At 44.7% G+C, this 12,663-nt stretch overlaps 1 protein-coding gene across 1 annotated transcript in view; it reads right to left on the bottom strand.

Annotated features, from left to right (window-relative positions):
* The window catches only part of URB1 (URB1 ribosome biogenesis homolog), a 2,274,827-nt gene that overhangs the window by 767,124 nt on the left and 1,495,040 nt on the right, over positions 1-12,663 (bottom strand). Inside the window, exon 24 of the mRNA XM_069636341.1 lies at positions 9,378-9,561. Coding sequence (XP_069492442.1) covers positions 9,378-9,561 — 184 coding nt within the window. The remainder of the gene's footprint in view (positions 1-9,377; positions 9,562-12,663) is intronic.

Genomic DNA, 12,663 nt, shown 5'->3' on the forward strand with positions numbered 1-12,663 from the left:
ATAAGAGGTCATGATCGCTGTTACACATTTTCTCGACATTCAAATTGTTTATCTTGTCCACCATATTTTGAGACACACAGAAGTAATCCAGGACACAGAGGTGTCATGATGCCAGGTTGCAGATGGAGGCACATCACCCTTGACATTTCCATTCACCAAATGGCAATTTCGATTTTGAAGGGCCTTCGTCCATGCCTTGCTTCGGCTAGAAAGCTTGTGTTCGGCCAGTGGTAAGTATAACTGTCGGGTGCACTCAAATCCAAACCAAGAGCAGTTAAGATCCCCACAGCAAATTATAGACACATTTTTGTATATTATGACAGCATTGTCTACGAGACTAGTAATGGCCTTTAAAAAAAAGAGCTGTGCTGATTTTATGAGGATTCCAGTATCCATTGATGATCAGAAGGTTTTGCCGATCTTCTATAGTACCTCGAGTTGTTTGCATGATGATCCCCTGAATGAAAGAATTTGGATTGGAGACTTCCAAAGTTTTCCAGTAGTTAGTAACTTTGATCATTGTAAGTAGCCCAGAATAAGGGCGACCTTGTAAGTTTTTTACTGCGGGGTTTAAATGAACTTCATAGCCATCTCTCGTTGGAGCCTCAGCAAGCCACGTTTCTTGTAAACAGATTACAACCACTCGTTGAAGATCAGCATCAAAGTTGTTAAAAAGATGCGTGAACCCTCTCATGTTCCATGATAGGAACTCGCACCAGGGTTCACGGCCAGTTGGTCATGGCTATTGTCTCATGTCACGGGAGCGTGAGTTTTGGTTATCCCATTTTGACTTTCGGCTACTCTGGAGATTTTGATTGTGCCTTGATGAAATTTCAGCAAGCGACTGCCTTAGCTCATTAGAGCTTAAAATGGCGTTGGCCTTTGATGGTTGTGAAAGAGTGCAAACATTGGAGCTCTTTGGCTGTGCCGGAGGTTCGATTGAGATGTCGAAACCAAAAGCCAGTAGCTCGTCAGAGGCGCGCATGATGGTATTGCGAACAGAGGCAGAAGCAATGTGCAAAATAACCTGATCAGCTGACGTTCTGTTGGATATTCGACAATCTTGATGTCGGATGATTCAATTGTGCGTAATATCGGAATACATTTGAATAGTCTCATCACATTAGCACGGTTTAAATTGACGTCATTGTCATCATCTTGAATATTTTGAAGGCGCAATTTCCCAGTTTGGGCAATTGAAGGAGAAGAGAGAGTTTGATGAGCTCTAGATATGTAGTGCACCTTCTTACTTTGTTGATTTTGGGTACATTTAGGATTCCATCTTGATGGGTGTTCAATTGGATGTACACGTTGTTCACAAGCTCTAGGATCTTCATTTCCAACACGAAGAGAGGACCGCAGGCTTGGACCTTTGATTTCTGTTAAGTTTTGACGGACCCTGGACATCGGTTGGAAGGAAATGTGAGTTATCATTTTCACTCGCATTATGTCTCTCAAGAAGGTCGTCCCGGTGTGAATAGGTGGAAAGATCACAAAGGTATATTTCAGAGCTACTGTCTATGTGCTCAACTGTCCCACTCAGACTCTATTCTTCGCCTTTTGTTTGCAAGGCGAGTCGATACACAAGTTGGTCTTACATCTTTCACTGATGGGGCGGAGATTTAGGCCACAAGCTCTTCTGGTTGGGCTGTTCGAGTGAACAGCCCCAACTTTTTCGGTGATGATAAATTTCTGATACATTTTTTTACTTTCAATTTATCAATTGCAGCACGAGGACGTTTAGGATTTGGCTTGTTAGAGACCTGTGAGCTCTTCGCAGTTTGTGAAGTTTTGGTTAATGGATCGAACTGAGACGCAGTTATAGATTTCGCAGTTCCCGTGAAAATGCCAAACGAGTTTGACGAACACTGCGGAACTGAAAACACAGAGACCTGTCTCTTGTCTTTTGATAGAATTACTGCTGACTGTTCCGCGTTAGAAGGTGCTCCTTTTGGACTCTTACTTGGAGTAGGGATTTCCTTCTCGGTGTTGTCCTTGCTATTTTTTTGAAGCTCGTCAGGGTGCGACTGATAGCCTGGAAGATTAGGAGGTGGAATTGGTTGGTTGGGTTGTCCGTTTTGAGACACATTCAAGGATGCCAGAGACGTAATATCCGAGCTAGGTTTTTGCCTGGCCGACGAGTTTGAGAGATCATCTGACGCACATTCGATTATAGACTCTGTGGGTCGCTGCCCTGACGTTTTAGCGATTAGTGGATTTTGCGGTACTGAGTTGGAGGAGGCAACATCAACGTTATGCCGCATCCACTTTAGGGCGTCCAATAGTCCTTCAGACAAGGTGTCGTTTTGGCAGTGGTGACGTGCGGCTAAGTCAGTCAGACGTTCCTGCCACCGAGTGGTAAGATCAGCTTCTCTCGCGATCTGATTTTTAAGAAAATTATTAAAGTTTTCGGTTTTCACCATTTTGTCGGATAAGGCTGCAAATAGAGCTGTCTGGTCTTTTAAAGCATCATGGATCGATTCATAAAGTTTTGTAAAGGGAATCCTCGCCATCGAGGTCGCAACAAGCACATTGTTGTACAGCTGTGTGGCGGCTGCAGTCGAAAGACTAGATTTTTGGGCTGACGATGAGGAGCCATCAGTACCAGAGTGTAGGCTCGAGGAAGTGTCCTCATGTGATGATGGTTGAGTGCTCGATTGAGCTTTTTTCGAGCGATCAGGTAATTGTTTCTTCAAGAAGGAAGCGCTAGCTCTGGGAGTGCTTGAAGATGCTAAGTTGATTATTCGACGTCCTTCCACCACACTGTTATTTGAAGATACATTCTGATTTATTTCAGGGTCTCCATTGGCAGAGCCAGGGGAGTGGTTAGTCAGGTCGATTCCTTCAACATTTGATGGCGAGTGGTCTTGCCGAGGATGATTTCGTGGAGTGACCAATTCAGTTGATTCACTTGGATTGATCTGTTGCATTGGCCGAAGACAAGATTGATGACGTTGATCATAATAGGTTATTAACCTTTGCTTGGCTATGGCATAGTCAGCATCAAGTTGTGCCATCAGGCGCAATTCATGTCCTTCAGTACTGAAACTTCTACTGTTTTTTCCAATATTGACATTTTTTCCTACTATGTTTAACTTATTGATCTTGATAGGTAGCTCAGATTGGACTTCTTTGGGATGACCATTTTTTAGCCCTTTAGAAATTAGCGGGAGAAGGTCAAGATCTTGATGATTAACAAGGTTTGAAGGTTCTTTTCGAATGTTCACATCGGGTGTTGATCTAAATGTGTTATGAGTCTTTTTCCTTGACGCAGAAGGTGTAATCGGCATTATGTTTGAAATAGTACAGTCCGTAAATTTGCGGGTACCAATCGGAGCACAAGAATTACTAGTGTTTTCTGTAAACTTTGGGGTGCCATCGTGTGACGACAGGGTAGTTAATGGAGCCAATATTGCTGACGTGTCGGGGAAAATAGGCAAAGTTTCACTCAGGACGGATGTTACAGGTCTACCAGTTGCAGCACTAGAAGTGGCTGTATGAGAGGAATGAAGTTCGACTGAGATATTCACAATTGGGGGTTCGGCTTCAATCATTTCGACATCCGTCAGGTCAAAGGGTGAGTAAAAAACTTCCGGGCTAGTTGCCAAAGGGGGTATGTGCATGTTGTTTTCCTGCGAAGGTAAGGTGGAAAGCCGTGCAACTGGTGTAACTAGTGTTAGATTCCCCTTGTCCCCAACAGTCTCATTTTGCTTTATAGATTCACCAAGTGCTGATGCTAATGCTGGAGACAGGCGGCTAGAAGAAGGAGGAATTGAATCAATTGGGTCAGCCACCCAAGGGTGCTCGTCGCAGGGCTCATGTGGCTGTGATTGCATGTGAGTGACAGGAACTTTGTTTGCAATGTTTGTTTCATTGTATTCAATAAGTTTGTTTACTTCAGCCACTACAAGAGGCGAATGTGCGGGTGATGATGAGCTTCTGTCATCGGATGTTGGATGCATGGATGGGAGAGATGGGGGGAACGCAGTCGTCTCCACAGGGCCAGTAAACCCATCACCCCGCTCACTTACCTGAGCCATTTGGGAGCCGGTCGCCGCTTTCATTGTGGTCCACGGATTTAACATCCGCCGATGCTGGAGCGTTTTCCTCCTGGTCTGTGGCCCTGAGTTCGCGGTCATCAAGGGCACTGCTCTCTGCTCTCCAGCCAAACAGCCTAACAGCACCAGCCCTTCTGCCACCAGGGCTTACGCTGCAAGGGTGCTTTGGCAGTCTCTAAATGCTGCCGTTAGTTCACGTGAGCAGTCACATGATCGCCGGTGACTCCGCTTCCTCCAGGAAGCGAAGAGCTTGTTGGCAGGAGCTTCAGCAAGCTCGCAGTGCACAGCTGTTCAATGAAGCAGGGTGCTGGTTTCAGCATCTCCCAACAAAGCGGTCCTTCTTGTCAAAACCACTTTAAAGTTTAGCAATTTAAAAGAACATAAATGGAAGGTCTCAAACGGGACACCCATAAGGAATGTGGGCACTAAATTCACATCCCAGGCTGGAACCACAAACTGGCATGGAGGAAACAGATTGCACAATCCTTGCAAAAACTGGAAAATAGTGGGAATTGTGAAGAAAGAGCCTTGATCAGGGGTTCTTTGGAAAACCGAGATAGCTGCAAGGTACCCCTTTACAGTGCCAATCTGCAGTTCCCATCTGGGCCAAAGAGTGCAAAAAATCCAAAGGATATGGGAACCCTCTCCGTGCACCAAACCAATAATGTATGCCATCTGCAGTCATTAACAGACTTAGGGGCAGGCCTCAGAGCTTAGAGAACTTCCACTTCCAGAACGTCGTCCGATAAGTCCCAATTTCTGTACCTCAGCCACTCTGTAGTCAATCATGAAGGTTCAAGATGTTGTGGTTCGGGTGGAGAAACCGCACCTCTGACTTGAAAAGCAGATCTACTCTCTTTGGGGGGTGCTAGCGAGGGCAGATGGATATTTATCAAGCAACTCCTGGTACCGTGCTCAACATATGATCCGAACAGGTGTAGCCTCCTGAGAAATAGCAGAATGACAGGGTTCGGAGGGGGGCATAATGGGGGTAGAACACAGAGTCCACCGTCAGTGCATTTTCTAGAGCTCCGTGCCGAGGAAATTCCCTGAAACAGAACAACCCCTTCCTTATTGTAGATTTCTCCAATCTTGGGCATGAACCCCCTTTATAGGAAACGGAGTGTGCACCAGAGGAAGTCCAGCATTGTCGCTGTCAAACAGAGTTGAGATGGAGGGGGTTTGCGCTGACCAATTGATGCCCATACATGGAGCTTGTCAGCGTGCCAGAAGGAGCCAGAGCTGAACCCCTAGGTGTGCGGTCATGGTTCTTCACAGGATCCCTGCTGACTTGCCTCGGGAGGATATCTCAGGGGCAACATGCTAGCCTTGGAAAGAAGACGACACGGAGCAACATAGGTTTGATCCCCAGGTCCGTGCTTCGAAACCTCTGTGTATTAAGCATGTTATAAATAACCTTTCATATAGCAAAGCATGATGGGTCCTGATGACGCTGCCAATGCGCGGCCTTGGCAAAGGTTTCAATCATCATTAACTGCTTCCAGGGAGTCCCTGGGGTGGTGATGAAGAAGAAAAGTGGTGCCGAGAGGAACTGCATGGTGAACAGTACCCTCTGCTTCTTTTTTTTCTTCTCCTTCCATGTAGGAAACCGGTCTTCCAACCTCTGGCTCTGCACCCCGAGACCTCAAATGAGATCTCTCATAATGTTTTACCTTGTGAAATAAGGTGAAGAGTTTTACCTTTTGCTCCGCAGAGCCTTTAGATGTATCTACTGACACTACCCAAAGTCCTGGGGGTTGTGTTTCTCCTCCACACCATGAAGACAGATCCTGTGGGAGCTGGGAAATAGACATATGTCGACCGCAGTCCGCAGAGGCTTGAAGGCTGAGGCCTTTGCAGGATTAGGCATTAGCAAATAATTGGACGAGCTCTGTTTTTGAAGTGAACAGAGTGCGCTGAGAAAAGAAACTGATTTCATGGAGCAAAATGATTTCAGCCGAGCCACCATTTTGGTCACGCCCTTGCTTACAGAGAACATTTGCAAGGTCGTCTTCTTGGTAAGATTAAGGAGAAAGGCAAATTCCCACACAGCATCTTGGGGATAAAGTTCAGATAATTTGCCCATCTCCTTCAAGAGCTGGGAAGAGTAGCAATTCAGGCCCTAATGTCCAGTCTAAGGGATATGCCTGAATTCTGGTAAACTCTCTTGGCTGCAAAGTCCCAGGCTGCCTTCTCCTTATACAGAGTTGAAAACCTGGTAGTCTAGAACTTTTCCTTTCCCCATATAGACAGAAACAGGTGATTTGGCAGATCAGTTGCCCAGGATTATCACAGACGGCTCATAAAAGTATTTGTAGTTGTTGTCACTACAGGGCTGGGCTGCAATGTCCAACACAATAGACTACACAGGCATTACAGAGAAAGGCACTTTAGGTTCACTCAAAATGAAAAGACCAGAGCCCCAAAGTTTCTTCGAAGGACCTAAGCCTAAAACATCTGATGTCTTCAACATTAAACTCCTAAACTGCCCATTTGTTGAGAGGGGATACTCCTCTTCAGAAGAGGAGGAGACGGTGCACCCAATATCAGCCACTTTGGGATGAGCCTCAGTCACATTTAGCACTGCAACTTCTAGAGAAAGGATGGGCAGACTGTCTATGGGGACCAGCTCCGAAGGCTGAACAGGGGCAGAGACAACCTCAACCCTGAGTTTGTCGGCTAGAGGTTGCAAGACTTTGTCAAAGAACAGAATGTCCGGGAGGTGGTCCTATTCGGACCAAAAGGAAGCCAGTGCACTACCCTCTGTCTCAGATAAACAATGGAAGGACATTGGAGAGCAGGTGGGGACCCACCAAGAGTGGTTGAGGGAAAAGTCTGCAGGAGGCTGGACCAGAAACCAAGGTTACAGATGCAAAGATGATGGGATAAGGACACTAAATGTTCATAACAAATGTTTCAGGCCATGGAGTGGACAGACCCAGTACCTGAGAAAAAGAAGCCAAAAATTATGTTTTCTGGGCATTCTATGCGATTCCTGAATCCTTCCGACATTCCATCAGCTAAATGTCCTTCGGCCCGGGTACAATTGGTACAAACGAAGGAGATGGAAAGTGCATGTTGGATTCTCGCTTGTCGTGCTTCCTCTTCTTGCACCTCCAGTACATATCGAAAGCTCCATTAAGTGGGCCGGGATTTTTTGTAAGACGCCAGAGTCTCCAGTACTGAAATACCAAGTTTATGGGGAAAGCAATGTTTCACTTGCAAAGGATCGACTTGAGGTTCCATACCTGCCTTCTTAGGGGATTTGGCTGTAGCATGATCAACCCCAGAGATGGTGAAATGTGTACAAAGGGGAGAAAATAAATAATACCCCTCTTTGGTATCATAATAACCTTAGCCAAGAGTATAAGGGGGTCCGGCACTATTAACAGTACCTTCTTTCATCGCCTGTTCCAAACCCCCTTACCTATATCCAAAGGCCAGCAGTGGCGACTAATTACATAATCGACTCTTGCATTGGATGCTTTTGTTATGCCTACATATGTGATTATTTCTTTAGAAGGAGCAAGGTGCGATTTTCGCTCAATACACAGGATTGCACTGGATGGAAGTTGCTTAGGCACATAACGCAGGACCTGTGAAGGTACACTGTTCATAAATGGCATGTGCGTCACTTACACACCTTAAAGCCAGTGACACATGGCATGTGGTCCCTGTTGGTAAAGAAAGGTAATCTTTAAAAGTAAATAAAATATTTTGAACAAACCCTTAGAATTCAAGATGTATCTTTTTTCTTGAATAAAAATGCATTCAAGGCAAGGCATTCAACAGCAAAAAACAACCTAAAAATAGGTCACCTTTGTAAAAGAAAAAAAGAAAAGAAAAATAAAGCAAGTATATAGGTACCAAAAAAGTAACCCAATGTTGCTTAATGGAAAGTTCAAATACTGGGATTCCATTTTCCAAATACTTTTGCTGTTTTATGCAGTATCTTCTAAGCAGGTGAAACCCTGTATGGTGCAGGAAAAGGCCTTGCCAGCAACAGGAAGTGGCAACAGAGGAAAGAGTAAAGACGGTGCCAAAGATTCAACCAAGAAGCAAAACTGATGGGCAAGCCATTCTGGGAACACGGGAGGGTGAGGTGAATGTGCATGTGAGGATCCGGCATTTATCATTAACCTTTCTGTAATAACATAAGACTACTGCGGTTTAATAAGGGAGGCACAAGACCAAGGTTATTTTTGGTTAAAAAATCAAGTATCACGCGTACTTATAGTCACAGATCAACTCTTGTCGGACAATAGGACCTTACTAAACAAGTTAGTGACTGGCTAAATAAAAAATGTTGATAGCAATGTCATCATTTAAAGCAGTGAAGCTTAAATGTGTCCTTTGCACTGTCCCCAAGTATTCAATAATAGACCAAATTACAAAGCATGAAAAAGGAGTAATGAAAGGAATTATTAGAATCTTACTCGGACTGAGGCGATGGGTCTTGTGCTACAATACTGCCTTGGGCTCCAGATGCAAGACTTGGGTTTAAGCAGTGATTGATGCAGGGCACTAACCCTCCCAGTGTAAGAAATCTGTCTAGATTATGAAGAGGTTTGGAGTACAAGGTTCAAATGGTCCACTCTGATGCTGCGAGGACTTTTATCATTGGGTACAATCTTATTTTCTTAGCACCAGTAGTACAAGAAAAACCAGCAAGAAGGTAACAATGTTGCCAAAGATTACTATCATTGGGAAACACAGGACCCTTTCTGAAAACTCTCCCTACAGCATACCATGGCGTAATTATTAGAGCTGTATAATAATTAAAATTATAAATGCATCAGTTCTTTTGTGACATTAGATTTTTGTTCAGAAGAAAACTCTTTAATGTAATGTCTGAAGTTTATCAAAACAGTAGAACAATAGAAAAGGAAGGTGATATGTTTGCTTCTCTTAATTATCTGATTTATGTCAACAGATCATATATTCTGGCTGCTCCAAAAACCACATTTAAAAACACCTTCCAGAAGCACAAAAATAAGGGGATAGATTTCTTAACATTTTGAAAAATACTGATCATCACATAATTTTCATCTTGGATTGTGACAAGAATTAAATAAAAGCCCACAGGTGGCCCGCTGTTAATATGTAAAATAAAACCTCACCATTTATTCACTCTCTTACGTTATAAATAGCACCACAATTCTATTTCTGAATGCTCAACAAAAAAAGTATTCAAGCATTGTCAAAGATAAAGCACTTTATCATCCTGCACAAATTTGCCTTAATGCAAAAACATATTTGAAAACAATCAGTCAAATAATCTTTATGAATGTGAATCTAGTAAAACATCAGCAATCTTACCAATAATTCTTCTAATCTTACTACAATGGAAGATTCAATGTCAGGCATAGTCTTTTGGTCCTTATTGCTGATGAAAGAGGCTGTTAAACACTTCATGCAGGCTGACAACAGTTTCTTTCTCCAGGCTTCCGCTTGTTCTGCTGCATTCTTTAATACACTTGAAACAGCATCAGCTAAAACCCAGCTGAAAAATAAAAAAATGTCAATTAATCTACTGTTTCCGTAGCAGTATTCCTAAAATGTCTTCTCTCTGAATGAAGCCACTTAAATAATTTGCTTATAAAATGCTTAAACATTACATGTCATTTAAAAAATAATTCAGTCCGCTGTCCAGGAAAACCTATCCAACCAGATTCCTATCCCTACTGCTATACAACAGAGCCCTACTTAATCAAAAGAATCATGAGGGTTTTCTGCCCAAAATAATCTTCTGGTGGCTGGTTAGTGTCTCTATATCAGAAAAAATGGGCTCTCGCCTAATGTACAGTTCCAATCAGACACCAGTAAATGTCTATTCCAACTTCCCCACCAGGGGTTGTGTGTCAAACTTTGGTTAGTCTCCTTCCCCTGGATGGCCAGGGTATTTGGCCTCTTGTCAGCGATTCCCCCTTTTTTAGGAGCTTCTTGACCTATAGGCCCAGAGGAGTCCTTCTCCTTGGCTTGCCCTCCAAGAAAACTTGTGGTGTTCTCTATACCTCACGGTGTCCTGGCTCTTTTCCATCACTGGCGTCTCAGGCTTCACACCCTTCTGTGTGATTCAGTTTCGGTCAACCCACCCTGTGACCAGTTCTCCTATACACCACATTGAGGCCTGGTTACTCTCATCTGTGCTTGGGTTCCGTTTGCTTGTAACCCACCTTGGGGTTGGTTTGCTCAAACCACACCTTGGGATTGGTTTGCTTTTACCCCACCGTAAGGTTGGTTTGCTTCTTCCCCCTCCACGGGGTCTGGTTATGCGCAACCCGGCTTGGGGTTGTATTATTCTGACCCTGCCTTGGGTTGGGTTGCCTCTTTTACACCTTGAGGTATGTTTTGGCTTTTCTGCCTGCTGACTGCGTGCCTTCTTTTTCCTCACAGTGCTCCTCCCGGCCGGCATTTCGGTTGTCAATGCGGCTGCTTGGCTTTGGTTTCCTGTGGCGGTTCTGCATGTGTTGGAGCTGTTGCACCCTCCCCGTTGCCTCTCTGCAGGTTAAAGGGACAGTTTATTCAGGGCACTCTTCTGTGCTGGCCTTCCTTGCTGATGGAGACCCTGCGGGACTGGGCATTTATGGTCCGCTTCTCGGCAGAGGAGACGGACATTCCACAGCTTTCCCTCTGAGTTTGCCTGCCAGGCGGTCCTCTGCATTTCTTCCCCTAGGAGGAGGTCTCTCTTCCTGTGTCGCTCTGCAAGCGTCGCTCGTGCCTATAGCCCTCTCAGCTAGTCTCTCCCTCTGGTACATGGGCAATTGGTCGCTTATTATTCATACAACGATGTTGCGGCCTCTGTGCCCCTTTACCATCTTGGATTGAAGAGAGTGCTTTAAAACCATGCCAGCTATTGGTGTGTGAAAGGGTAAGTGATCATGCACATTAACCCCATGTGACCCCAAAACTAGTGGATTCTTGATAAGGGAGGATAGTATATATCCCTGTCAAGTGGTGCCTAAAGGGGATGAGGGTGTCCTCTCCGTTGGGATCCCACTTGCCCTATACTCTATGGGGCATTAGGCTTAACTGGCTCACCTTCCTAGTCACAAAGGAGGTGACTCTCCCTTGGGGAGAGGGGATGAATTCCCTGGCTTTATCACAGAGGGGAGTGCCACAAAGGGGTAATGGGGGTGAGACCCCCCAATAGAATGGAAATCCAGCCAGTGCGAGTGAAAGTAAGTGTTAAGGACAAACGGGGTGTGTGGGGGCGGGGGCACGGATGTTTGCTCCCAATGGAACGAAAATCCCACCCTTTGGGAACCGCTCTGGGACAGCCAAAAAAAGAGCATTCATTTGGGGCCGCTGCCTTAAGTGGGGTGGGCTTATAACATAGAACCATCCGGCATGGTAAGGTCGAGCAATGACACATGGCACTAAGCTAGTGCAGTTCGCAAGATAGATTTTATGATTTTTTTTTTTTTAAGAAAGGTGTTGGACCACACTCCTATAGGAACTAGGGAAATTAATATTGATCTTTCTAAAACAAAGTGCAAACGATTGTTCAACACAAAATGTTTTTCTCTCCAGATGTCCAACACCTTCATAGATTAAAGTGCTCAACCCCTTCTTACAAGTCCTTGACCCTCCCTGTGGCACCCTATTCCACAAAATGATATCCAATCTGGCCAATAGAAAGCACCAAATTGACTGCAATCTTAAATCCTATCTTGTTAAGATTACAATCTATCCTAAAAAGCTAGAATACAAATGTTCAAAAGGGGGTTAGTGGTGGGCTGCAAACACATTCACAAACATTATTCTCAAATGTCCTACCCTAATCTAAAGAGGCAAAACGAATAAGTCTGCCTGGGAAGGTACTTCCAGGGCTAACTCACAGTCTGGGCCCTTAGATGATCATCCTGCTTTCACCAGGGCCCTCAAAACCTCTCACAGGTTTCCTGCTTCTCCAGTTCCTCTGGTAGGCCTTCTCTTCAAACTCTGGTTCCCTCAACTTGCAGGTAATTTCCCACAGCACTCCTTGTGGGGTGCCTGGATTACTATCCAACCTCTGATACTTTCAACTTTCATATGGGTATATCTAGGACATTGGGTTTATCAAATTTGCCTTCACGTCTCTCCTGGATGTTGAGTTTCTTCAGTAGTCACTTCTGGTTCAAAGGCAACTCTTCTGCTCTCATTCAGAGTCCTTTCCAGGCAGCCAATCTAACATCACTTTCCTGCCAGAAGTCTGGCCTCCATTTCTCCTTCCCAGGGGTTGCTGGTGGAAAGCCTCAGGCTCTCTAGCTCCCCTAGGACTTGGGAGGTGATCAGGTACTACTCTAGACAGGTTCGTTCTAGAGGGCTTCTAGCAGGTGTCTTAAGCGTGCCTTCCTTCAGCAATCTACCCTTGTATCAAGGGAGCCTCATCCAACATGTCTGTTTCCTTTGGGATGCTCTGCTTTACTGCACTTTTCCAGCCTCCTTTATAGTATGTAGGCTGAGGAGTGATGTCCAAGTTTCAGTCCGATAGGTTATTCCACACGTGGATCTGTTTCCTCTTAGGCAATTGGTTAATCACACTTTCATCCTCAATTACTCCTATTAGGGGATTATTCGTCAAGATCTGGAATGGGCTCATTACTTGATGGCTTGTATTAAC

The sequence above is a fragment of the Ambystoma mexicanum genome, chromosome 7p (genome assembly GCF_040938575.1).
Source record: "Ambystoma mexicanum isolate Mex_15411 chromosome 7p, UKY_AmexF1_1, whole genome shotgun sequence".
NCBI classification, from domain to species: domain Eukaryota; kingdom Metazoa; phylum Chordata; class Amphibia; order Caudata; family Ambystomatidae; genus Ambystoma; species Ambystoma mexicanum.